Source organism: Rattus rattus, chromosome 7, assembly GCF_011064425.1.
Source record: "Rattus rattus isolate New Zealand chromosome 7, Rrattus_CSIRO_v1, whole genome shotgun sequence".
In the NCBI taxonomy this organism is placed as follows: Eukaryota; Metazoa; Chordata; class Mammalia; order Rodentia; family Muridae; genus Rattus; species Rattus rattus.
Genome location: NC_046160.1, coordinates 50,016,114 through 50,044,088, shown reverse-complemented (window position 1 = coordinate 50,044,088; position 27,975 = coordinate 50,016,114). Strand labels below are relative to the sequence as shown.

The 27,975-nt window shown below is 38.5% G+C and overlaps 1 protein-coding gene across 1 annotated transcript in view; it reads left to right on the top strand.

Moving 5' to 3' along the window:
• Crppa (CDP-L-ribitol pyrophosphorylase A) overlaps positions 1 to 27,975 on the top strand; it is a 257,449-nt gene that overhangs the window by 138,852 nt on the left and 90,622 nt on the right. Inside the window, exon 9 of the mRNA XM_032907659.1 lies at positions 4,992 to 5,123. Within this exon, the coding sequence (XP_032763550.1) occupies positions 4,992 to 5,123 (132 nt within the window). The remainder of the gene's footprint in view (positions 1 to 4,991; positions 5,124 to 27,975) is intronic.

Here is a 27,975-nt window from a genome sequence, read left to right as displayed (position 1 = left end):
TGTTTTCCATTTTGAATTATATTAACTCAGCAAATATGTTAAAAAAACATTTACAAGTGTAGCTATGCATGGATCTTTTCCTACACATTCAAGGTAGTGTATAGTGGACTTGAGGTTGATACATACAGCCTCTTTGATTGATGAGTAGACTTCAAAAAATTAACCTGCTTATAAAAATCACATAATGCTTATCCAGACAACTTTTAAGTTTCATGATATAAAACAAAAACTTCGGCAAGTCACAAAAATATGCAGATTGCTCCAACTTAAGACGTTTCGACATGAGAGTTTTAAACTTTCTGTGACTGGTATTGTTATTGGTTCAGTAGAAACCCTTTGTTGAGTTCTGCATTTGTTTTGTGTTTTTGTTTTTCTGTCCCAGTGTGTCATTGATACTGCAGCACCATGCTCTCAGTGTTGGGTGCCTGCTTCCCACCAGACATGTGTCTGCACAAGACAAAGACTGATGCTCTACGGAGGTGTTAAGCTGTAATATCTGGCTGTGGCTATATTAAATACATTTTCACTTAATGACATTTCCATTTCCTAAGGGCAGTTTTCCAAGGCCTAACCATAACAAGAAGGAACGTTTGAATATACATTATATAGGAAACCTGAAGGCTCACAATCCTGACCCTCCGAAAGAGAAGGAACATTTGAGTATACATAGTATAGGAAACCTGAAGACTCAACCTTGTTGCTTCTTACTTTGGCAGGTTATCGTCTCTGATGACTTTTTCTAGAGAAAAAAAATAAAATTAATGCTATGTATATATAAAATGCCTCATCTCAATTACTAGTGTTGCTTTTAATTTCCATTTCTAATGTTTATTCCAGATGTTCCAACTGTGTTGATAATTACTGCAGTTGTGTATAATGCCTAAGATCATTTTACTATATATTCAATGGCAAAGTTATGTTCGTTAAAAAAAAAAGATTGTGTGCAGGAGAGACGACTCCATGACTAAAACCGCTGGCTGCTTTTTCAGAGGACCCTGTTTTATTCCTAGCACTCACATGGTGGCATTCACTTATATGTAATTCCAGTTGTAGAGGATCTGATGGCCACACTGGCTTCCGTGGGCACTGCATGCACATGGTACACAGACATACATGTCGGGAAAACACACATACACAATACTAATTTTAAAAATTCAAAATCTAATTCAAAACATCTCCCCCTTTGTGTGTGTGTGTGTGTGTGTGTGTGTGTGTGTGTGTGTGTGTGTGTGTGTGTGTGTGTTTGTGTGTGTTTGTGTTCGCGCGCATGCATGTGTGTATGGGCTCACGTTAGTGCAATTGTGTGTTGAGATGAGGAGAGTGAATTGGATCATCTAGTACAAAAGTTATAGGCTCTCATAAGCTGTTCACTGTGGGTGCTGGGAACTGAACTACAGCTCTAAAATTATATTTTTATAAGGCAGACCATTTTGTGAAATAATTTAAAAAAATCCATCTTGTAAATTTTAGTAAAAGCTTTTAATTTTTTTTTCTCTTGACTGTTTAAAGTACCAAGTTTTGGTTCTGTTACTTTGACCAATCAGATAAAGATATATTAACAGGGTGTATTCCAGTATAGCATCATTCTTAAGAATATTTAAATCAAAAGAAAATTTGAAATTCTGGGTAGTTAACATTTTCATTAAAATTTTTTCTTATTTACTGTTTGTTGTTGGAAGCCATTATTTACCCAGTCTCCTAGGCTTGGTGGTGGCTTGGAAAGATTTACAAAGGCAGTTGGTAAGCATTTGATCTCGGTTTCCTTCATAGCTCGTACCTTAATTTGTACTGATTTATCAAAGTTTTGTCTTGCTCTTCATGAAGACATTGAGACTCGCTCTCAGTGAGTCAGTTCACTGTGAGGTGTTTGTCCTTTGTTTCTTTTAATTGTTTTTTGGAGTAAGTTCATCAAATTAAAATAATTTTTATTAATAGATTTCATATAGCTCTTAAATAGTTGAAGCAAGTTAGATGTTTTTGAAGATTTCATCTGATCCTGGAGATAAACCCTGCTTTGATCTGCTTAGAAGCTGGCCTCCTCCACCAGCTGTTGGATGTACCCCATGCACTCTTGAAAAGTCGCATTTTGGCTATGCTGAACCTAATTTACCCATTTACTTTTTGTACACATGTGGATCATTTAATAGTATCTATTATGTCAAAATGACTGGTCTGAATCTGTTTTCTTCTAAGTCATTTATTTGATAATTTCCAGTCCTTTTTTCCCCCCTGACCGCCCTTCCTCCACATTTGCTGGCTTTGAGCAATGTGCTGTTTGGATACATTTAAGCTCCAGAAATTAAGTTTTGTCTTAGTCAAATAAACAGTGTCTTTCCTCTCGTACCACAAATCTTGACTTCTTTCTCTAGCTTTCCTGGAAAGGCAAACAATGGGATTAAGAGTGGCCAATTGGAGTTTTATTATACTTAATATTTAGTTCTGCCCCTCTAACAAATGTACCTGTCCTTAGAGATGAATGAAAATCCCATTTTAAATGATTAAAAATTAATTGGAATTCATCTGGGACCAGTGATATATTAGCAGGTCACTCAAGAAATTTAAAGCATGTGTGGGATTGAGTGTAGGGACAGGAGGCACAGATGGGCTTGTGCAAACATTGGGATCCAGAGCCCTTGCCACCCATGGAGCTGTCCAAGGTTAAGTACATAAGCCATTTGCTAGTTCACTCATTAATTACGGGTGACATTTCAGCCAGCACAATTTTACAGTGTCCACAGGATACTGGGACTTATGCAGATTTGAAAGTCTAATTGTACTCTGAAGCCTTCTGCATCATACAGGAGTGGTCTTTTCAGCAAGCGGGCCTGTTTTAAGGCCTACAGTCTGTGACAGCACTATTGAAGCGCATTTTATATCCTTTAGTCAACCCCCGGACTTTAAGTTCTATCCATGAGTAAAATTTTTGCGATTGTCTGGAGTTTGGTAAATTAGCTTGCCTTTTCTTTGAAAGCCTATCACCAGCAATTCCAGTTCACTTAAATATTGCAAGCCCAAAGGAAGGAGATTTTGTAGAGGTGGTTTGATCAGTGATATAAAAGAACCTCTTCAATTCATCCATTTTAAGATGGTGGGTGAGCCATGCTTTATAGGGCTTCTAAATGGGAACCAACATCTCTTGGTATAGGTAGTGGGCGGGCATTGAGGGCCTGCATACCAAGCTCAAATTTACAGGCTACACTCCACTGGTGGAAAGTCTAGCCTTTACAGTACTTAGACACTTTGGGCCGTGTTACAGCTCACTACACTGGACGCATTTTTTTACCATAAGCAGCATTACGTCATAAGACAATGGAAATCCTACCTTTATGAGTTGTCAGAGAAGTAGAGAAGAGCCGAAAGTTCCAAAGTCACATGCTCTCACCCTCTACTACTCAGCTGGATAGCTCATTGGAAAGCCTTTCTGCTTTTAACGTTCTTGAAAAACATTTGCCTTTTTAAATTTTAGATTCTTTGTAGAATGTCATATTATTTATTTCTTTGGCATATAATTGTACTTATATCATTAAATTTTAAAAGGAAATAGCTATATGTACATGTTTTCTATTAACTATGTTTAATGTCAAATCATTAATGTCAAATCATTTAATGTCAAAACATTGTTGAACATCTATTGAACAAATATGTACTAAAAATCATTGTATGAGTTTCTTTAAAATAACCATTATAGGACTTGGGACATAGCTCAAAAGTCGTATGCATGCTGCTAGCCCTAGGCTTAATCTCTAGTAAAATACAGAGCTTTATATAGATATTTTTACCTGAAAAAAATACATCATTAGGATGAAAAAATTCATTCCTTTATGTGATAGAAGGAACACAATACAATATATGTTTCTTATGAAATGTATTTCCATTGGGAAGAGCAGGACAGAAGGGTTGTGTCCATTTAGGGGCATGAGGAGAATGTACACTTTAAATGTTTCTGGTTAGTAAGCATATGTAATAGGGAAATTCCTAATACTCAGGAAAAATTTTCAATTCGTTATTTCAGAAGGACACACATGTTTCTTAGTGGTCTTTGCACCATTTATACCAGAGCTTCTTAACCTTCCTAAATGGAGCAACTCTGTAATACCATTCATGTTGTCATGACCCCAGCAATAAACTTATTTTATTGCTACTTCGTAACTGTAATCTTGCCACTGTAAGGCTTCATCATGCAAATGCCTGTGTTTTGCAATGGTCATAGGCAACACTGAGTAAGAGACCTTCAACCCTTGCAGGGTTTACCATCCACAAGTTGAGAACCATTGATTTATGTTTCCACTTAACAAATTGTCTTGAAGGATCACTCTGAGATCCCTTAAAATTAATTAAATTTTAATTAAATTGTTTAAATTAGAATTTATTGATTATTTGGGAATTGGACACGATGTACCCGGATCACTCTTGCTTCCCATTCTTCCCAGGTCTACGCTTCAACCCTTGGACCCTCCCCATAAAAAAGAAAAAACAAACTGCTAAGTCTGGTTTATGTTACCAATATACTCATTAGAGCATGGTCAAATTCCCAGTGGACAACCCCCTTATGCCATATTTTCTTAAATACTGATATTGCTAAAAATGATGTCTCACAGGATTTATTTTATATAGGTTATTATTTATTAGACATGTCAGGTACTCCAAGATACTGTACACATTGACTCCCTTGAATTTTATTAACCTTTAATTGGCTAAGAAATAATGAACCTTTTTATAGATTATGAGTTAAACTTAGTGGAATCATATTTTTATATAATTGGTATGATTTTCAGCAGAACGATAGCATATTTTTCAATGTTGTATCTCCATTGAGTATTTACCACATATTTAAAAGGTAGGAGTGATTCACATGCTAGGTGTGTATTGCCCCAACAGCATTGGAAATTATTAATATGTATCAACAAAATTAATAAATGTCGTGTTGACCTTTACTTCTCTCTTGTCAAGAGGAAGGCTGAAGAGAACAGCACTGTGCTTGCCTTTTTCAGGTGTGTTGCTTTGATTTCACGGTAGTGCCGCTCGCTCAGGAGATGGAAAACCTGATGTGGATCAGGGAATTAGCAAAGGAAGCAAAAGGAAGGAATATTCTATTAAGTGGAGTCCTCCTAAATCACTCACAGGTATGTAATTCATCGATATTTATAGAATACATGTTTTCATACTTCTAATAGCAGGAAAGTGATTTCGATAAAGCAAATGGATGTTAATGGTGCAGAAAATTATGACGGGAAAATTATTCATCTGGGGCTCCTGAGAGGGTTCAGGAGAAGAAAGCTTTTGTACTCAAGATTAAAAACCTGAGTTTGAATCCCAAAAACCTGGGTCAGAACTGATGCTGTAGAACTGCTCAGTAACCATAGTGCTCTCAGAGGGGAGGAAGACATGGAGATGGGAGAGTCTACAGCAATGTTTAGGCCAGCTAGCCTGGCACACACAGTGGGAGGACACAATGTCTCACACAAGGTAAATGGAAGGACTAACACTTAAAGTTGTCCTCAGATCCCCACATGTGTGCCGCACTCAGGAGAACACGCATACACTCCCAGATATGCACACATATACACATGGATTTACTTATTTCTTCATGGGATATAATGTGTCTCACATATTACATAAATCAAATAAAAATTAAAAATGAAAATAAAAATCAAAACAAATGTTTAGAGAAAAGGTGGAAGCACTGTATTCTGACCAGTTGTGGATCTCTGTAACAATATCCGTCAATTACAAATGGAGACTTCTTTACTGAGTGTGAGGGCTACACTTACCTGCGGGAACAAGAGGGGAACACCACAGTACAGTTAGAGATTGTATTCATTTAGGAGAATGGCAATAGTAGATTGTCTTCTCGGGTCTATGACTACTCCAGACACAGAGATGTGACTCGATTTATTGTCAGACATAAATTTCCTCCTGTTGAGCAGGCATTGAATCCAAACAGACAGCAGCCACAATTGATGTATCTATAGTTTAATTCCTATATCTAAGGCTCAGGGAAATCCTGGAAGATGGGAAAGAAAGATTCTAGGAGCCAGAGGATCGTGGTATCTGCTGCTAGATAGTGTCTTCTAGACATGGCAGGAAAGTTACACCCATGATATTTTAACAATATGGCTGCCTAAATGGGACATGCGTACTGGTAATTACAGTTGACATAGCAGCCTGATTGGAGGGGATTTCACAAGGTCCCACTCTTAGATGAAGAGTAATCATTGCCTGCTAAGAGAGGGAAAATCAGTTTTCTCCAGGTCCAAACTCCCTAATAGGTTATCTAATTATAAATAGCCCTAAACATACTTACACATGAACGACACTGAATGACCTCAGCAGGTTATGTCCTTGGTAGATTTTGTGTACTTGTTGGGCAGGTAAAAATATGGTGTAAATATGGTGTTCATATATGAAATCCCACCTCCAGAAAATTAAGGAAACAAAACCCCAAAAGAAAGTAGTAAGCTGGCAAATATCAACTATTAGGTAGTTCACGTAAGACTGTCAGATGCAGTATACAAAAGCCCTTCAGATAAATGTGTAACTATGTTCCAAATTGGATTTAAACTTCAGATGTAACAGAGTTCTTCTATATTATGGGAAACCCTATAAAATTATGTCCCATGCCCTGTGGCAAATCTGAGATTGCTTAATTTTACGTCATTTTCATAATATTGGTAATCAAGTGCTTTCTACCAGTACATGTAATTTAAACACTTAAAGTGAATGCCTGGCATCTAGAGTCTGATAGAGCATAGCACTTAACTAGAGAAAAGCATTTGTTAGTGTGCGAGGAGCAGCCAATTAGATAAGTGGAAGGCAAGATGCTTTGCTCCTAATCACTCTTTGTACAAAGGAATGGGATTTCAAACAACATTTAAATAAGAAGTTGAATTGCCTTTTTTGCAATACATAGCTGTCATTAGACCTCTAACTACTTTATCATTTTGTCTTTGAGGTCTCATGGAGATGATTTAGTAAGTCTGACAGTTGCTTTTGGCATGGTTTGGAATAAATTTGATTCATTATTGGCTTTCCATGTACTCACAGATATTTGAACTTGCATATGGATAGAACGTAGAGCGGTGACTCATTGTTTAAAAGAGCATGCAGAGATTCTGAGTTTGGGTATAAACATCTACGTAATGCCAGCTCCAAGTGACCTGAAACCCTTTTCTGGTACGTGCACACACCTGCGTACATGTGTGCATGTACAACACTCCTATTTGTGTGCAAATGTAAAGTATAAATATAAATCTTTTAAAGTATATGTGTGAGAGAGCAATCAGCAAAATAGTGAATTCTTACAAACAGCGACAATTTGTCAAATTACCTAAGGTCTGTCATTAGCCTGCAGGTATATGTTTTAAATAGGTAAATTTTAACTTAATATAATGATCGTTATCAATACAGGCATGGTGGGGCATTTGCAACACTACATGGATGTGTGTGGTAGGAAGATAACTCGAGCTAAGAGTGACATTAGCTTTTCTGGACAAGTGAGTGAGTCTTGACAATAGAAAGACAATTTTATAGCTAGCCCTTTAATGTTCTTTAACTTCTATGTAGCTTTGCTTCTAAAATATTTAAACATGACCCCAGTTTAGTCCTTAAAAAGGTGATGCATTCTAGTTTACATGGGATCCTGGAAATCCAAAACGTTGAAACTGTAGAGGCTCTGAAAGCCAAACCATCCGAGGCCTAAAGAGATAAATATTCTTGCTTAGCGACAGAGAGCTGGTAGAATAGGAACTTAGGTCGATGTCCTTGGTTAGTAATATTTCCTCCTCAACATACTGTAATGTTTGGTTATGGTATATAAATATGGTAGAAATTATAAATAAACCCTTTTCCATGTTTGTAACATATAGCATCATGGATGAATGCTAACACCACAGCGTGCAAATGTGAAATAAAATTTATTTAAGGTAAAGCTCTAAATGGAAGAAACAAAGAGCATATCCAATCTCTGGAAACTTAAAACTCCATGACTCACATGGACTGCGGCCAGCTTTACAGAGGAGAATGGTGCTGTTAGGTAAAACGTTGGGTACCTTGTGTAAGTATAATTCCTAAACCATGAATAGTGTTTGGTATTAAGTGCATCTCAAATATGACATGGGTCACACATGCATTGTAAATTGCTTTTATGCAGTTTGAATTTAACTTTGTACCTCGTGACTTTTACCTGCTGAATCCAGCAGCCTTTATAGAGCACTCCACTACCCATCATGCTCTGCGTACTTACGCGGTGAGGTGTAAATAGGTTCTCTGCATCTCTGTACCTGACAGGATTCCCTGGTGGGAAAGTGTGCTTAAGAGTCCATTGCTTGCTCTCAGACAGATCTCCATGTTTCTGAGCTGAGACTCGCGAAGCCAGGTTTCCATAAGCTACCCAATGTGAAACAGAGAAAAGGGCTGTAAAGCCTCTCAGGGTACATTGGTCGGTTGCTCTCTTCCATGATGTTGGCACACATTGGTAAGCCCATACATCACTTGGATGTCTGGAATATGACGATCAACAGTTTGAAACACTGTCTTCAAAAAGAGAATCTTGTTCTTAATTAGTGTTAGTCCAACTTTGCTGTAGAAGTCACTGAGCTGTAAAATAAAATTCTATTGGAGGAATGCATTCAAATTATCTGAAAGTCTGTGTCTATATAGTTATGAATTAAAATATAATATTTAGGGCATGAATGTTTTAAGCCAATAACAGTTTTCAGACTTATTTTATTGATGTCTAAAATATGTTATAAGTGATTCGTCATGTAAATATTTAGAAATATACATTCTCTATAATTTTTAAGTATGAACTATAATAAAACTTTTAAGGCCTATAAACTTTATAAAGCCCTGTAGTTTTCTACTGTGCATATGACTTGTTAAACATCAGATATTCAAGACTGAACACATATATGGTTTCATGGTTAAAGAGTTTTTAGAACATATGACCATTTTGATGGATCAATGTCTGTTTGGATCTGCACTACAGAAGCAGCTATATAGAATTTGACAATGTATGTAAAGATTTAAAGGCTCAGATGCTATATTTGTAAAATTTAGAATTCAGAACCATTGTGTGAAGCAAGCCATGGTAGAACTTGCCTATACTTTCAGTATTCGTGAGACAAGGCAGGAAGCTTATGAGTTTGAGACTAGCCTGATGTAAATAATGAGGTCCTATCTCAACCAATCAAATAAGCCTCCAGACAGAGCCAATGTATGCAGAGATGGAGAACCGGAGAGTGTGCTGGCTTTGCCAGTGACACTGCAGGTCTCACTCTGATACATGTTCAATCTGAAACCCGAATCTAGTTGGCTTTTCTCTTTTCCATGTATTACGTACATTTTTACGGTACTATTTTTATTTAGTTCACTGATAAATTATTTCCTAGAGTTATTATAGTTTACAGAGGCAATGTTAATCTCCTTTTAGGTATCATAATAAATATAAAATAAAAAGCAACCAGAAGAGAGCTCAATTTAGCCAGAAAGAGATTATGACAACAGCAGCACTGATAAACGGGAACATGTCAACAGGGCAAGGTGCTGTAGAATTTAGTCTACAGATTTCTTTCTCTTTCTTTTTGTCTTTGGTTTTGTTTTTCTGAGACAGAGTTCCTTTGTGTATCCGGGACTTTCCTGGGACTCATTCTGTAGACCAGACTGGCCTTGAACTCACAGAGGTCTGGTTGCCTCTGGAGTACCGGGATTAAAGGTGTGCGCCACCAGCACCAGGCTGGGTGCTCTCATTTTTATTTCTCGCTAACAGTCTTGTGGTGCTGTGGATCACAGGCAATAGGAGTTTGGAAACAATGCTTAAGTTTCTTAGCACTTTTATAAGTGGGAACACTAGAAAGGACTCTGGCGGTTGGCAGAGCCACAGAGGGCAACTCTGAAGACTGGAGTTTAGGCTCTGTCACATTGACTCTGTTTCTGAATTCCAACTTTTATGTTACTACAGATAAGGAAGTCAGACAGTAAAAATGAAGTTAACAAAGCATTTCTGCACGTTTTTGTTTAGTAATTGTTTGTGACTTATGAAAGTCCTATAAATCCTCCAAAGCAAGATATGAAACTAAAAAGCAAAGCCTTGTATCAACATTAAATTAAATGATGTAAATAACTCTTACATCTCTAATATACTGTATTTGGTGGGTTAAATGCTATGGTGGGTTTTGTTGTCGGCTTTGAAGGCCTTTATGTGCACTCTGAAGGGTATCTAGGAACATTCTGGATTCCGAATCTTTGTAATTATTGCAAGTCCCTTTGCTAGTAAATACATAAACAAGTCCAACATCTGCCTAAGATATCTTTGTGTCCGAAGACTGAATCTCTTTTCTATCCTGAAGTTTTATTTGGTATCACCCTTCACGAGCACAGGATTTTCACAGGATAGGTAGGTCGATGTAGTGAGAACGTTAGTTTCTTTAAATACACAAATGTTATAGGAATATGGTCTTGCTTTAATCCCAGGTGTGGGATATGGGGCTGCTTCAGATTGTCCACAGTAGCTATGGTTGCCACACGCTCCAGCAGGAGGGGTGATTTGCCAGATTTACAAGTATGATGTTTGGAATTCTGGGGACTCTTGAGAGGGTATAAAAATGCCAGAGCCCCAAGAGTGGTGGCAGCTGCAGCCCCTGCTCCTGTAGCTACTGGTTGTGGGTTGCTGGTGACGGTTGAAGATATACTGACAGTGAAGATCAAACTTGCCTTAAGGAACTCGACACTCCTGGGCAACAGGAAGTAGTCTGACAAGATGGATGCCCCCTTTCCCCTCTAGCCTTCTTTTATTCCTACTGAGTGTTGGGGGCTTGAAAGGTATAAGGGTAGGGAAGGGTGGTAGAAGGGAACCCATGAAGTAGTCAAAAGTTTGTCTACAGGTATTGTATGCTGCTAAACATTAAAGAAAGAAGCAAAGGGATGAACAAACGAAAACATAAAGCGAGATTGGAGGAGGTTAGCCTTGGTTTCCATCAGTACGTAGTTTTTAACTAGGGTAACTGAGTGAACATATGACTCTTTCTACAGCACTGATCATGACCCCCCCCCCCAATATGCAACACCAGCTCTGATAGGAGAAACCTGCGAAGCTCTGTTCAGAATAATCAGGCCTCTCTCTCTCTCTCTCTCTCTCTCTCTCTCTCTCTCTCTCTCTCTCGACAAAATTGTTTTCACTTGCAATATTACTTGTTCTTTTACTGCTTAGAACTAGTCATTTATGAAAGTTATGACGGTCATAAAAATAGTATCTTCAAAGTCTAAGTTCGAAAACAAAATTATTTTTAAAGAGTTTATTTGGCTCATTTGGTAAACTCTAGAAGTAGAAATAAGATTATCTTATTGGGGTATATCCAAATGAGATGCAGTATTAGACAGGCTGATTTGTTACATATCTCTTTGTGGCAAAAGGGAACAAATTATGTCTGAAAATGGAAACTGTATCCTTTCAGGAAGTACATTCTGGAAGATTCCTGAACTAATTCTCCTGGAAATGCATTTCATTGTCATGCACTGTTTAGAGGCCTGAGAGCAGTTTTACCTAGTAGATCCTGGTGACCATGTGTCCCTGGGTCTCTTTCAGGACTGCAGTGACCCTAGGCCCTTTTAGAAATGATCCCCTCTCAAACTCAGTGCTCACTGCATTCACTGTGGGCTGTTCCATTCAGTTTTTTCTTCTCACAGAAACTTCTCCACAGAGGCTCTTCCAACAGCAGAAGAAGCAAACACCCAACACGACTAGAGCACTCTCCCTTCATAGCCAAGCACCAACTCCTCACTGCTTTATTCTGTGGATCAGAGGCCAGTTCCCAGGCCCACCTCACTCTAGGCGGGCGTTATAGGCAGGCACAGATACTGGTTGTAGGCAGTTGTTGGAAGCCACCTCAGATTCTGCCAACTACAATAGTAGTAAAGTGCTAACATAATAGATTGTATACTGAATTTATTGCTGTCTCCATGTAAATTCAGGTATTTAAAAATGAAATAGGCCGTCACCCTCTCCTCCGTTTTTGTCCCTGCATTCCTTTAGACAGGGACAATTCTGTGTTAAAATTTTTTAGATAGGTGGCTATCCATAGACTGCCCCACTGTGTGATCCATTCCATCCCCAGACGCCAAACCTTGACACTATTGTTGATGCCAAGATGTGCTTGCAGTGAGAAGCCTGGGATTGCTATCATCTGAGAGGCTCTGCCGGCACCTGACTAAAACAGATGAAGGTGCTCACAGCCATTCATTGTACTGATCCCAGGGACCCCAGTGGAAGAGTTAGGGGAAGGGGGGAAGGACCTGCAGGGGATTCCAACCTCATTAGGATGAACAACAGTATCAACTAATCAGACCCTAGGGTCTAAACCACCAACCAAAGAGTACACATGGACCGGTCCATGGCTCCTGCTACATATATAGCAGTGGACTTTGCCTTATCTTGCATCAGTGGGAGGGGATGTACTTGATCCTGTGGAGACTTGATGCCCCAGAGAAGGGGGATGCTAGAGGGGTGAGGCAGGAGTGGGTGGTGGGTAGGGGAGCACCCTCTTAGAGGCAAAGGGGAGGAGTAGAAGATGGGGGGCGTTCATACAGGGGACACCCAGAAAGAGAGTAACATTTGAAATGTAAGCAAATAAATGATTAGTAAATAAAAATGAAGCAGACCTTTAAGTATTTAAATATGGAAAGCATATTTAATATATACATGCATACACTTAAAATATATGCATAATTAAATCATATATGTGTTTTCTCACTGGACATGTGAATATATTGGTAACAGCTAGGTAGGTACAGTAGAATATAGAAAGCCAACAGAAGGGGAAACAGTTTTACAGTGTGTTTACAATTATTTTCAATTTATCCATGTAGACATTAGAGTAGCATCGTTATTCCTAATTTTACTTTGCACCGAGGGAACAGGTAAGTCATATGTGAGGTTTTTTTTTAAAAGAGAGTAGTGAAAAGAGCACATTCAGCCTTAGTTTTGTTTTTGTTTTTCAACCATATGATGATTCTCCTCACTTAACTTTTTGTCTCAATTAGAAATAGCATGTCCTCTTAGATATCAAGTATAAATTAAACATGCTAAGAAGAATAAACATTTTCAATATAAGTCACGCATTCCACAGAACCTTCAAAGGCATTGTACAGCATTCCAGCTTCACGTGGTTCAACCCTAGGCTTTGCATTATTAATTTTCATTCAAATCTTTTCCTCCACCCCAAGTCTACTCACTCAGCCTGCTAACTGATTTCCCATGTTCTACTCAAACTCTCCACCATGCTGACACAAGGTCAAGGTTCAGATTCAGTTGGTTCAGTTCTCCTGGAGCTCACAGCCTGGGAGATGAACAAACCTTGGAATTACAAGGATATATGATTTAGTATAACCAACCAACTTGTACTATATAAACACTCTCCCTCTTCCTGTGCTCCTCTTCTCTCTGTTCCTTTCTCCCTTCCTCATCACTCTCTCTTAGCACATTTGAAAAGACGTAGCTGTAGCCCATTTGGCAGACAAACTATGTTCGAAGAGTCGAAAAGGCCACGATAATGTTCACTTGACTGCCAAATCAACTCACCTGATGTAGGAAACCGTCTGTGTAGGAAGTGAGGGGATCCACACTGTACTTTTTCACATAGTAATACTAGACTTACAGGTTGGGTCAGAAATTATGAGAAAAATCACAGGAGCTTACAGGTAATTGTAATATTATAGGCCCGTAGTCCCACACACTTAGGAAACTGATGGGGAGAGTAACTTGAAATACCTTAAAAATGGGAGGCAGTTCTATAATTCCATATATTATCTCAGATCTGTGGACCATAAATAGATTGTTTTGCTCCACTCAATATGTTAAAAACCATTTCAGTATAGAAAAACAAATGTCACAAAATTCATGAAAATAGTGTTAAACATGTCTACCTATTGGAGCTTTTTCAAATAGACAGGGTAAAATACCAATCTATCAAAATATGAAAATGTTCATTATTTTCCCATACCAAGCCATTTAAGAATTGTTTTTAGAACATTATATTAATTTAGAATACATATATTTATAGGCAACTTTAATACTTCATTTAGATTCCTGGGGTCTGAATTATTACAAATTAAATCCTGTAATATGCTAGTATCTTGTGTGAAAAGGTTGAGATTGAGTACCTTAAAAAAATGTAAGCCAGAAATTGTTAGGTCCCGGAGGCCTGAGAGAGTATGTTCTGAAAATAGAGTTGTTCTAGAACTATCCACATAAGGAGATCTGCAAGTGAGAGCTGAATATCATCAGGGGAGACTTGCTTATGGAGTCACTAGAAGCAGACATTATCCAGAGTGATCTGACTTCCTAGAAACTACCCAATATATCTACTACCCTATTACTAATGTAAGTGAAAAGTTAAAAGGATGATTTAATTTACACTTTTATCAAATTCATGTCATCATGCTGAGATGGAAATATTATAAATAATAGGCTAAAGGCAAACTACATAAGCAGTTCATGGGAAAAATAGAGAGTTTGCAAGTGTATGTGCTATTATTTCTGTTCAAGCAAATAAAGTGTGTTATATTTATGGGAAAAATACCTGTTGGCAGTAGTTTTGTGTAGAATTTCTTCAGGTACCAGTTGAGTGGAGAAGCTGTCTTTCTCTGTTTTAATTTTTGGAACACTAATCACCCAAACTGGAAGAACATCTGTATACAGAACTCTAACGCCCTGGCATTTGAATGAATCAAGTGGAGCACATCACAGGAATGTGACTTTGATAGCCTTGGAAGGGTGGAAGAGAAGAGTGACATTCTAAATAGCGAGCAGCAAGACTTAGTACAAAGACATATGGTGGGCTACTGACCATTAGATATTTGCTGTATGTAACCCAGGCACAAACTAATTAATTTAAATAAAAGTCAATAATTTGTCTAAGCACAGTTTTCCAGGAATGATTTTGGAGGGATAGTATCATTTAGTCCTCTGGAATTTCATGTTTTTAGTCCCAGTCATTAATTTACAAAAGTTGATTGTCTGCATAACCAGATGTGTTTGTCCGTCTCTCAGAATCTATTGCTAAAATTTCATTACACGCAGAAAGGTAAGCAATATCTCATGCCCCTCCTGGGGTCCTAGTGACAAATCAAGGAGGTACTATTCAGACAAAGTTCACTTGAGAACAAATGATGGGTAGTTACTGGGGAATGGGAGTTCCCCCAAAAGGCGTACATTGGAAAGTTTTTACCTACAGGGACGATGACTTCCCCAAAGCTGCATAGATGGCGCCCTTTCCTCTAGTCTTCCCAGGCCTATATACTCCAGCTCCTCCTGAGGCCACTTGTAATATGGGTAGAGTTGCAGACAGCAGGTGACATGAAGTGGTGACTGTTTTAATGACCCTCTTCACCCTCTCTAAGGGGATAGGGGGGTATCAATAGTCAACAAGCACAATTGAGATAATCTTTTCCACATGGGCACAACTGACTGCTTCAAGATGGTGGCTGCTTAGCCTGGGAGGAAAGTCCTATTCTATAACTTCCTCTTGGCATTTCTGATAGGACCACAATGAAAACAGTGAGGCACATTCTTCCTGGAGATTCAGGGAGAAAGGAGCAATGTTTGCGGCAAGCTTGTATATAGAAAATGGTGATGTTTATTAGTTTTTCGTCTATCTAATTACTCACCTCTGACAAGTGATGAGGAAATATATTTAATTGAGCTTCAATTTCCTCTTGCTGCATGGAGAATGATGACTGTACACTGATGCTATTAGTATATGATTTGCTTGAATAACAGACATATCAACAGTAACTCCTTTTATTTTCTTGTTCTTAATGGGCAGGAAAAACAGATGTCTTACAGAGACACCATTCATGATTGTTAATTTCTGCCATGCTTTATAATTTGTAGTCGCTATATCATTCTGACCCTGTCAGGAAGAACATAGAGAAGTAAGTTCAATAAGAGTTCTAAAAAATGGCCACCTTTTCAGTGAAACCTGCGTTATAATCTTTTTCATTTTACTATTTCTTTTACAAAATTATTTGTAACTTGTAATTTTAGACTAACAAGAAGACAAATATTTCAAAGTATATATTCAGATACATAAGAAATGCAGCCTATTGGGAATGTTTATTATTTTGTTTATTTACCAAAAAGACTTCTTTATTAAAAGTATTCAAGTTAAGAAGGCAAATGGAAGAGGTGACTCAGAATCAGACACTACACACTGTTTTCTCAGAGGACCCTGGTTTATTTCCCAGAACACAGTTTGAGTGGCTTACAACCGCTGGTTAACTCTAGCTCCAGGAGGAACTGAGGACTTTGGCGTCAGGAGTCACTGGCATTCACAAGCACATACCCCTTGTCTCATATACATAATAAAAACAAAATCTTGAAAATGAAAAAAGGAAACTGGGGAACAATAAAATTGAGACTTTTGTTTAATTTTTGTCCTTTTTGTCTAATAAACTTTATTACTTTAAAGTTGCAAATAAAAAATTCAAACACCAGAATTAATCAGACCCATAATTTAAATATTTTATTGAACTTCTAAACCATCAAAATAGCATTTCTGAAGCTGTTGATCTTCACATTGGTTTTTTAGTTTCACTATTGAATATATATACATATACATATATATTAGTATTAATATATTTTTAATTAAAGTACATTTCACTTCTTCCCTTCCTTCTCTCCCTCCAATTTGTCCTCTGTCCATCCCTACTCTCTCTCTCGAATTGATGGCATCTTTTTCTTTGGTCACTATCATAACATATGTATGTATGTATGTATGTATGTATGTATGTATAGCATACATATATAAGTGCAATGTCATGAATTAGTTTTTTGTACATGTTTTCAGGGTTGATCACCTTGTAATGGATAAGTACAGAGAGAGCTCATTCATGGAAGAAGCTAATTCTCCTCTTAGCAGTCATTATGTGCCTATAGTTCTTTGTCTAGAGGTATGACTCAATGAGATTTCTGCCTACTGTACTATCAGGTAGGTTGATATTGTCATTGTTTGGGTCTTATTTAGGCAGCCATATTGTTTTGGTATGGATGTAGCTTCCCTGTTATTTTACTCACTGCAGCTATTTCACTCCTGGGCATATCCAGAGAACTCTAGACCCTTCTCTAGAGATATTTATACCCTTACATTTATTGGTTCTTCATCCACCATAGCAAGGAATTATTCACCTAGTTGTCCATTAATAGATGGATGGATTATTGAAAGGCAATTTGATTCTAGAGAAGGGAATATTCTTTCTTTCTTTCTTTCTCTCTCTCTCTCTCTCTCTCTCTCTCTCTCTTTCTCTCCTCTCTTTCTTCCTTTCTTTCTTACACTCCAGATTTTATTCCTCTCCCACCTGGTCCACCCTCCAACTGTTCCACATCCCATACCTCCTCCCAGCACCCCCCCTCTCCACGAGGCTGTCTCCACCCCACCCATCCCACCAGAACTCTACACTTCCTGGGGCCTCCAGTCTCTTGAGGGTTAGGTGTATGCTTTCTGACTGAGCCCAGAACCAGGAATCCTCTGCTGTATATGTGTTGGAGGCCGCATCTCCGCTGGTGTATGCTGCCTGGTTGGTGATCCAGTGTCTGAGAGATCTCAGGGGTCCAGGTTGATTGAGACTGCTGGTCCTCCTACAGGGTCACCCTCCTCCTCAGCTTCCTCCTGTTTTTCCCTAATTCCACCAGAGGGGTCAGAGCTTTTGTTCATTGATTGGGTGAACATATCTGTATCTGACTTTCACCTGCATGTTGGGTCTTTTGGAGGGAAGTCATGCTAGGTCCCTTTTTGTGAGAGCTCCATAGCCTCAGTATTGGTGTCAGGACTTGGGACCTCCCCTTGAGCTGGATCCTACTTTGGGCCTGTCACTGGACCTTTTATTTTCCTCAGGCTCTTCTCCATTTCCATCCCTGCAGTTCTTTGAGACAGGAACAATTATGGGTTAGAGTTTTGACTGTGGGATGTCAAACCCATTTCTCACTTGGTGCCCTGTCTTTTTGCTGGAGTTGGGCTCAACAAGCTCCCTCTCCCCACCATAGGGAATTTCATCTAGATACCCCTCCCCTTTGAATCCTGAGAGTCTCTCACCTCCCAGTTCTCTGATACATTCTGGAGTATCCTCCCAATCTCCTTCCTCCCAAGGTTGCTTATTTCCATATTTTTTTCTGCTGGTCCTCAGGGCCTCAATCATTTTCTCCCAATACAAAATCATGTTCCTCTCTTCCCCATCCCTGTCCCCTTTCCCTCCCAGATCTCTCCCTCCCTCCCCTCTTGTGGTTACTTTCTTCTCTCCCCAAGTGGGACTGAGGTGTCCTCACTTGGACCCTTCAGCTTATTGACCTTTTTGAGTTCTGTGGACTGTATCTTGGGTGTTCTGTACTTGGGGTTTTTGTTGTTGTTGTTTGTTTGTTTGGCTAATATCCACTTATTAGCAAGAACATATTTTTGGGTCTGAGTTACCACAGTAAGGGTGATATTTTCTAGTTTTGTCCATTTGCCTGCAAAACTCAGGATGTCCTCATTCTTAATAACTGAGTAGTATTCCATTGTGTAAATGAACCACATTTTCTGTATTTGTTCTTCTGTCGTGGAACATCTGGTTGTTTGTAGCTTCTGGCTATCACAAATAAGGCCACTATGAACCTGTGCCCCTGTGGCATGGTGGGGCATCTTTTGGGTGTATTCCCAAGAGTGGTATTGGGTCTTTAGGTAGATCTATTTCCAATTTTCTGAGGAACCTTTAAATTGAGTTCCAGAGTGGTTGTATAAGTTTGCAACTCCACCAGCAAAGGAGGAATGTTCCTCTTTCTCCACATCCTCATCAACATGTATTGTCACCTGAGGTTTTGATCTTCTTGAATAAAGACTGGAGTCACTAAGTGGAAAGCCCCAAGCAATTATTTGGGTGAATACATGCATAGAAAGGTTGTTAATGCATCTGCTGCATTTTGCATCGTGTTTTCAACTTCATTTTAGTAAGAATTCATTTCTTGCTTGCTTACTGGTGATATGCTCTGACTAGAACTATTCACCTTTGAATTTTAAGTAGGAATAAGTTTTGCTAAATAAACTTGGGCTTACTTCTAATTGTACTGTATTTTTCACTCTAATCCTCTTATCCCTTTATTAAATTTCTGACTCCATATTTAAGATGTTTTGATGCAATTAAAGGATTTTGTCTCTCCAGGGAGGGTGGTCTATTTTTTGTTTTTAATTTAAGAAAATCCTGCATCAGGCCAGGCTTAATTGTAATTTTCTCACCCTTGTGAGTAGATACAGACTAAAGCCCCTGAGAGAAGAGTTACCACAAGTTTAATTAATGAGTTCAGTTCTAAATCATGGAAGAATGATTAAGTATGGTCTCTAAATCTACCTTTTTACCTGAAAAAATGAAATGGTTATATAACTTTTCTCCAAGAGTACAGTAACCTGAGAGCAATGGCATGGACAGCAAGTTCAACAGTGAAAGCATTTCATTTAGCATAAATAGAATAAGAGGAAGTGGTGATACAAACATGGTTGCTAGGGGTCTTCATAACTTCTCTCAGGTGTCTTGGCCAATACATTAGCTTGAACTTCTTCTTCATGGTTTATCTGGGGGTAAACTTGATCCTTGAAGTAGCAGTATTGAGGAAGGCAACGTTAGTGTCGGGATGAATAGGTTAATACTGTTTCTTGACAGTTGTCTTTATCTGTGGTGCCTTTGCGTTCCTTTCTTCCTCTCTCCTGTCCATGATAGCTCTGGTGTGTTATAACAAAGCATAAAAACCCTCATTACTTGTTACCCTTTGATCTTGTATTTAAAAATATCAATATCAGTCATTTGTTTTTAATAAACTAAAAGCACTAGGCTTGACAATTAAATCCTGAGGATTTTTCTTAGCAAATCATATTTTTTAATTGTGGGACACCTAACTGCTTTATTTAATTAATTTATACTTTTTGAGCTACTGGAGACTTGAACCCAGGGCCTCTGGCATGTGAGGCAAGCACTCTGCTCCTGAGTTAATCATATTTTAAGTCTAGTATCTCACCATGTGGGTTTTTTTGTTTGTTTTTCTTCCTTTAAGTTATTTGCTACTTTTCCCAAGGCACTGGGGAAAAGGCCATAATTGTAAGCTAGTTCAATGACTGAAAATATACTCAGGATGTACAGGATGATATCAGAAGTAGCTGTTGGACCTTCTGCAATATGGCTGGGTATATGGAGCCCCAGGCTTCTGAAATGTTAGTGACTGCTTTGAGGTTTCTGGTGTCAGCCATAATATTTGTTGAACTCAGAAGAAACAAACAAACAAACATGTGTCCTAAGACAAGACCGAACAGAGTTTTCTCACTAGATCTTTGTGGATTGTGTTAATTTATAACTAAAATGAGCAGCAAACAAAATAAAATTATTAGTAGATGGGGATAGAGAGATTCTTAAATGGTTATGAGCACTGGCTGCTCTTCCAGAGGACCAGCATTTATTTCCCAGCAACCATACAGTAACTCACAGCTGGTCTGTAACAGGTACAGACCATACACTTTAAAATAATAACAAACTAAAATTTTTAAAAAAATTTATAGGAATATTAAAAGCTTCCCTGGTTGTAATTTTTTCATTGAATTCACCAATTTTAGTTTCACTGTTATATACTCTTTGACTTCCACAGGCAGAAAAAGAGACATTTAAATGTTATCTCAAATACAAATTGGACAAGCTTTGTGAAATTCTGTTTCTTCAACAATGCAAATCTAGAAGCCAAGTACACCAAGCTCATGGATGGGCATAAGGGTACGACATACAATCCACTCCTTAAAGACATTTATGGTACTATTCCAAAAAATGAATGTTGGACAAACCTAAGCAGGAGGTCATTACAGACTTGTGATTTGGGAAGTGAATGAGAAAAATACAGTAAACATTTATGTCCACACATTATAAAATTGTACTGCTTACTTAATAATTTCCTATGATGTTATAAAGGGTCATATTTTAAGGTTGCCTTATACAGATGATTCTAGAAATATTGCCAACCACAGTGATTTTTTTAATACTTGTGAAATGCACTGTAAATTTTATCTTCCTGAAATAGTTCCAAATCTTAGGAAATTTTAAGAAAGCCAATTAACTATTATGATAGGAATATCCATTTCTCTTCACTTCTTTCTAGGATTCCCCCTAGGCAAAAAAGAAAACCATTGTTCATACCATGAATATAGTTTTTGTTATACTGGAAGCAAATGGGATTTTGAAAAACTACTATTTCTACAATGTCTGTTAGACTTGAAAGAACTATCTTTTGCCCAATAGAAAAAGCCAGAGCCCTCGTGCATTTATAGTTCTTTACCACAGTGCATGGGTTTCTTGGCTTTACTTCTTTCCTGGGAGTTCTGTAGCCTGCAGTGAATGTCTAAGGAACTCTTTTCTCATCCAAGCAATTCTCGTCTTTTCCTAACATTCCTGCTGTAGTATTCTTACATAATATGGACTAGTGTGCTGATTCCTCTGTACTGTCTCGAGTATAACCTTAAATAGGGTTCTCTGGGCTTCCTGTTTGTTGGGGTTCTTCTCTGGGTCCCTGCTTTATTTGTAGTACTCAGAACGTTCCTGGTGTGCTAGGCTCTTGGTAGCTATTGCTTGATGGATTGATGTGTAAGACACAAAGACAAGTATTTAGAGATTGGTGTCTTTGTTTCATTTATCATACTGTATTTCTTCACTTTATTCATAGTAGACTCCTGAAAGTGTCTAAATTATCAGGAGAATGCTGATCATACCATACGCAGATCCCATAACGGATTGAATTTATACAAATTTGTTTATTTCAGAGATTTTGACAGTTTATTAAGTAAATTTCCAATTAGTAATTTAACATATATTCATGTTAAATGTAACTGTTGGTATGATTTCAATAATTAGAGAAGAGGCATGTGACACAATTTCCTATGGAATCATGATGCATTCCTAGCAAACCTAGGTCATGGTTAGGTTTTAGATGAGACATTATAGGCCAGAAATATAAGTAAAGTATCACACTTAGCATGTTAAGATAATGTTAGGATATTGTCTTTTACAGTGAGAAAACAATGCCCACAGTTTCCATTTCTAGTCAACCTTGCTTTGCGTACCTGATCTAGCTCTGAAGGTTGAGGCTGAGATGGGGAGGACTGGAAGGATACGGGGAGTCCCTGGATCTTAGCTTCTAATTTGAAAAGAATACTGATTAAATAAAAAATTACAGACCAAATTGTTAGGGATCTTAAAGGTTTTACATACAGAATAAAGATGTTTATATAATTTTATTTCAACTTAAATTTTAAAACTTGTTCGAAAGCTCAATTGCAATGTTTTATTAAGTGGCCTTGTTATGGCCGCCTGCATGTGTTGCTGTGTTGTAATGCGTGATCTCGTAATGGACATGTTCCCTTGATCTGTAAATTCATGGGAAAATGGGTATCATGTTCACTTATTTCACAATGAGTTTAATTTATTGATATGCTAATAAGGTACTGGGGCCTATATATCCTTATTTCTATATATGGCTCAATAGTACTGAGAAAATGCTTAGAATAAAGTATTGCAAATGAACAAAGGTAAGAGTCATGTTGGGCTGATCACGTTCAGCACCACCCTCATCCTGGTGAACAGTGAGGCAGTGCCAGCTCTTGCTATCTGAGCATGAGAGGCTGTGCTTCAGGTTTCTGCACGCTTTGTCTGCACAGACCGTGTGAACATCCTCTGGCAGGAACGCATTGATGCTCAAAGGAGCTGGTAATATGCCAGTTTATTAATGGCACAATAAGTCATTTAGATGCATATATTTCTCACTCTTTGTGAGAGGCCTTGTGAATTTTTAATGTTAATTGACTTTTCAGAAACTTTAAGGCATAGGGCTGTTGCAGCTTAATTATGTATTATAGACATCAAATTAGGCCAACAAAACAAAAAAACAAGCAACCAACCAAACAAAACTCAAAAACCAACTTCGTACTTTTGGTTGAATATCAAATTTTTTATGTATCAAATAACTATAGAACTTCATAAGTCATTTTACTTTATATCAATGGGAATGCTATGAAAAACTATTTAATTTAGATTCTGTGTGCAGCGTTTCAAGTTCTTCTTCTATGTAGTCATTGTAATGACTAAATAGCCCTCTTGCTGTAGAAGAATGGACTTTTGAAATATTCTGTAGTTGAGAAGTTGGGAGGTTGACAATAACTGTGGTAAGACAGTGTATGACAGTGAACTATTTCTCATTACATTGAAGTGTGATTTATAATCACTGAAAAGGTGAACTACTTCTAGTGAATACTATGTGGAGACTTTTTTTTGGTAATGGTAAGAAATATGGTCTTAGTTTATTTTATAGAATTAATAATTTCATCCTTACCAGGGGACTTTGCTCTTATAAGGTTAAACCTTTAGACAACTAAATAGCATATATGTCTGTGTTTTATAGAATTTTTAAAAGAGGACACTAAATATAATGTCTGTAGCTAGTTTATGGGTTCTTCTACATTTCATTAGAAAATTTTATTTTATAATGTCAATGTAGACTTTAGAAAAAGAGGAACCATTGAACATTTTTTCCCACTGAAGCAAAGGCACTCACTATATTAAAGACCAAACCAGATATCCGATAAAGCAGGTAACCATACATTACTGAGCAACTACCTCATGGGAGGGTAAAGGGCTGACATCTATTCCTGTGCAGGCCACTGACAGACATTGTCAAGAGCAAATGAAGGAGATGTACTGGAAGAGAGCAGACCTCTATTGAAAAAGTTACAAAGTGATTGAACCAGTGCTGTCAAGTAGTTGACAATTAAGTTAGAACCCCACATTCCTGTGAAGATTAGGGAAGGACCTTGTCCTTCCAGATGAGTTAGTTTCCAAAGACTCACGTGAGTTGTAGGAGCATCATCTCAAAGATCTGGAGATGAGGAAGACTGTCAGCCGGTGGTGCCTAGAACAGTTGAGCTCTCTGAGGGTGGCTGTGGTCATTCTGCTGATGTAGCTCTACTTTGCTGAGAGTCTTCTCAAGTTTTGCTGTGTGTTATGCATAGCTGTTCGGGTTTTGCTGCTGTCACTGTGTTATAGAAAACTAGACTTTCAGATTGGCAAATTTCCAATCGAAATGTCACTAATTTGGCATGGAACATGTAATATATTCTTTCCTGAGTTGTAACTCTTTTATTGTTTTGTGCTTGCTTTGCCTGGTAGACAGTGCTATATGTTGTATGTGTGGTAAAAATTAAATATTGTGTATGATGGAAACACTCCTGTGTTCATGTTCACTCCTCCACTCTGCAGCAGCTCGTGTGCCCAGGCAGTGGTTTGTCTGTGTAACTAGGTTCTCCTTCTTGCCCTGAAGCATTGTTCAAACTCACAGTGGTGCATTCATGGTGTAGGTGTGCCAGGTTTAGCGTGTTTCCCAATTGAGTACCCAACCAATGAGGTTTACTTGTTTTGTATATGATAGTGATACATCATTAGACCATGAGAAGGCAGTATGGAATAGCAGTAGCTTTATTCAGAGTGATCTAGTTGATTTCCCAGCATGTGCTACTTAGAGAGGATGAAAAGCAGGAAGCATTACTGCATTTGTGTAATCAGAAAGTGTCAAGCGCTAGGACCCGTCCTTATTTGACCTATGAAGATAGTGGGGTTTTCTGTTTGTTTGTTTTTGTTTATTTTTAATTGGATTGTGACTTAATTCTCTGATTTTAGAATTTAAGTTTGAGGTCTATGGCTTTGAATTCATCCGGGCACATTACTGCAAGCATGGTTGGGTTTATCTTGGATATGTATTTTACTGTCCACAGTATTCCTTTTTAATTTTTAACTTAAGATCCCCTACTAACTCAGGCCATTTATCCAACTTTTTTTTTTCTGTACATGCCCAGTTAAAGGTAACTGTGGGCATATGAGAAGGTAAATGTTTATTGACTACTCTCTGCCAGGTACTTTCAGATGCACACTCATTAAAACTTCAGAATAACTAGTTTCATGAAGTGAGTGTTGATGGTCTTACCTAGTCATTTATCAATTCTGAGTGCATCGCTAAGAGCTGGGAATTTGGTTAAAACAAGCTGTTGAGTTCTGTCCTAGTCAGAGTGGATGGGAGAGGACTGGGGGTTAAACCCTCCAGAGATAGCTTGAAAAGTCACAAAAAGGGAAGTGGCTTCTTCTATGGGAGCTCTGATAGCCAGGCCCTGGACACAGGGAGGAAGGTGTTAAAGATAATTGGTCAGCTTGAACATTTCTACACCTTTTCTAACTGTGTTAAAGGGAATCTGTGAATTTCATAAGATTGACATCATGTTAGGCAGTAGGCTGAGACCCTCCCCAGTCCTGGGAAATTCTCAATTCAGTGGTGAATTAGCAGGGGCCATGGCATCCATAAAGCCAGGTAGACTGTTCTTTAGGCTGTGGTGTTCAGCGTCCTGGCTAGAAGGTAGAGAAAATCAAGGCATGTGAAAGACTGGGTCAGTTTAAACATAAACTCCGATAAGAAAGTAATGGAAATGTGTGGAAATGCGTGGCTGAGGAGGAAGAGTGCTTAGAGCCTCGCTCTGTTTCTGTTACCCATCCAATTTGACTTGGTGGGTAAAGTTCAGCAAGGAGCATTTCCTTCCCTAGTGGGGCCTTCATTTTTTCAGCTTATCTTAATTACCTCTGCCTGAAGGCATCAGTGTATGCGTTGATTAATGTAGGACACATAATCTAATCATATGCTGCCAACAATCTTGTAAACAGTAGTTTTCATGTTTTGTTTTTAAAAGTTCTCTCTGAGGTTTGGACAGAGCGTGATTATAATAGTATCGCCAAAACCTGTCAGTGTGATAAGAGACATTATTATATAAGTTGCAAAATTCCCTACTTCATCCTTTTACCCCACTTCTCTAAGATGTCCCATCCCCAGTGGCATCCCTACAAAACGGTTTGTTCTGTAGGTGTATTAGAAAACAGATAATGATACGGCTTCTGGGTTCCCGTGGGGGAGGGCCCAGGAGCGGCAGGACCCCTGCGCCTGAGACACCACTGGAACCTGAAGGGACAGACCGGATAAACAGTTCTCTGCACCTAAATCCCGTGGGAGGGAGAGCTAAACCTACAGAGAGGCAGACACTCCTGGGAAACCAGAAGAGACTGCACTCTGCAGACATCTCTGACGCCAGAGGAAAACACCAAACGCCATCAGGAACCCTGGTGCACGGAGGCTCCCGGAAAGGGCGGCACAGATCTTCCTGGTTGCTGCCACCGCAGAGAGCTCGTAGGCAGCACCCCACGAGCAAACTTGAGCCTCGGGACCACAGGTAAGACCAACTTTTCTGCTGCAAGAGACCTGCCTGGTGAACACCAGACACAGGCCCACAGGAACAGCTGAAGACCTGTAGAAAGGAAAAACTACACGCCCAAAAGCAGAACACTGTGTCCCCATAACTGGCTGAAAGAAAACAGGAAAACAGGTCTACAGCACTCCTGACACACAGGCTTATAGGACAGTCTAGCCACTGTCAGAAATAGCAGAACAAAGTAACACTAGAGATAATCTGATGGCGAGAGGCAAGCGCAGGAAACCAAGACTACATGGCATCATCGGAGCCCAATTCTCCCACCAAAGCAAACACGGAATATCCAAACACACCAGAAAAGCAAGATCTAGTTTCAAAATCATATGTGATCATGATGCTGGAGGACTTCAAGAAAGACGTGAAGAACTCCCTTAGAGAACAAGTAGAAGCCTACAGAGAGGAATCGCAAAAATCCCTGAAAGAATTCCAGGAAATCATAAATAAACAAGTAGAAGCCCATAGAGAGGAGTCACAAAAATCCCTGAAAGAATTCCAGGAAATCATAAATAAACAAGTAGAAGCCCATAGAGAGGAGTCACAAAAATCCCTGAAAGAATTCCAGGAAAACACAATCAAACAGTTGAAGGAATTAAAAATGGAAATAGAAGCAATCAAGAAAGAACGCATGGAAACAACCCTGGATATAGAAAACCAAAAGAAGAGACAAGGAGCTGTAGATACGAGCCTCACCAACAGAATACAAGAGATGGAAGAGAGAATCTCAGGAGCAGAAGATTCCATAGAAATCATTGACTCAACTGTCAAAGATAATGTAAAGCGGAAAAAACTACTGGTCCAAAACATACAGGAGATCCAAGACTCAATGAGAAGATCAAACCTAAGGATAATAGGTATAGAAGAGAGTGAAGACTCCCAGCTCAAAGGACCAGTAAATATCTTCAACAAAATCATAGAAGAAAACTTCCCTAACCTCAAAAAAGAGATATCCATAGGCATACAAGAAGCCTACAGAACTCCAAATAGATTGGACTAGAAAAGAAACACCTCCCGTCACATAATAGTCAAAACACCAAATGCACAAAATAAAGAAAGAATATTAAAAGCAGTAAGGGAAAAAGGTCAAGTAACATATAAAGGCAGACCTATCAGAATTACACCAGACTTTTCGCCAGAAACTATGAAAGCCAGAAGATCCTGGAAAGATATCATACAGACCCTAAGAGAACACAAATGCCAGCCTAGGTTACTGTATCCTGCAAAACTCTCAATTAACATAGATGGAGAAACCAAAATATTATATGACAAAACCAAATTTACACAATATCTTTCTACAAATCCAGCACTACAAAGGATAATAAATGGTAAAGCCCAACATAAGGAGGCAAGCTATACCCTAGAAGAAGCAAGAAACTAATCGTCTTGGCAACAAAACAAAGAGAAGAAAAGCACACAAACATAACCTCACATCCAAATATGAATATAACAGGAAGTAACAATCACTATTCCTTAATAGCTCTCAATATCAATGGCCTCAACTCTCCAATAAAAAGACATAGATTAACAAACTGGATACTCAACGAGGACCCTGCATTCTGCTGCCTACAGGAAACACACCTCAGAGACAAAGACAGACACTACCTCAGAGTGAAAGGCTGGAAAACAACTTTCCAAG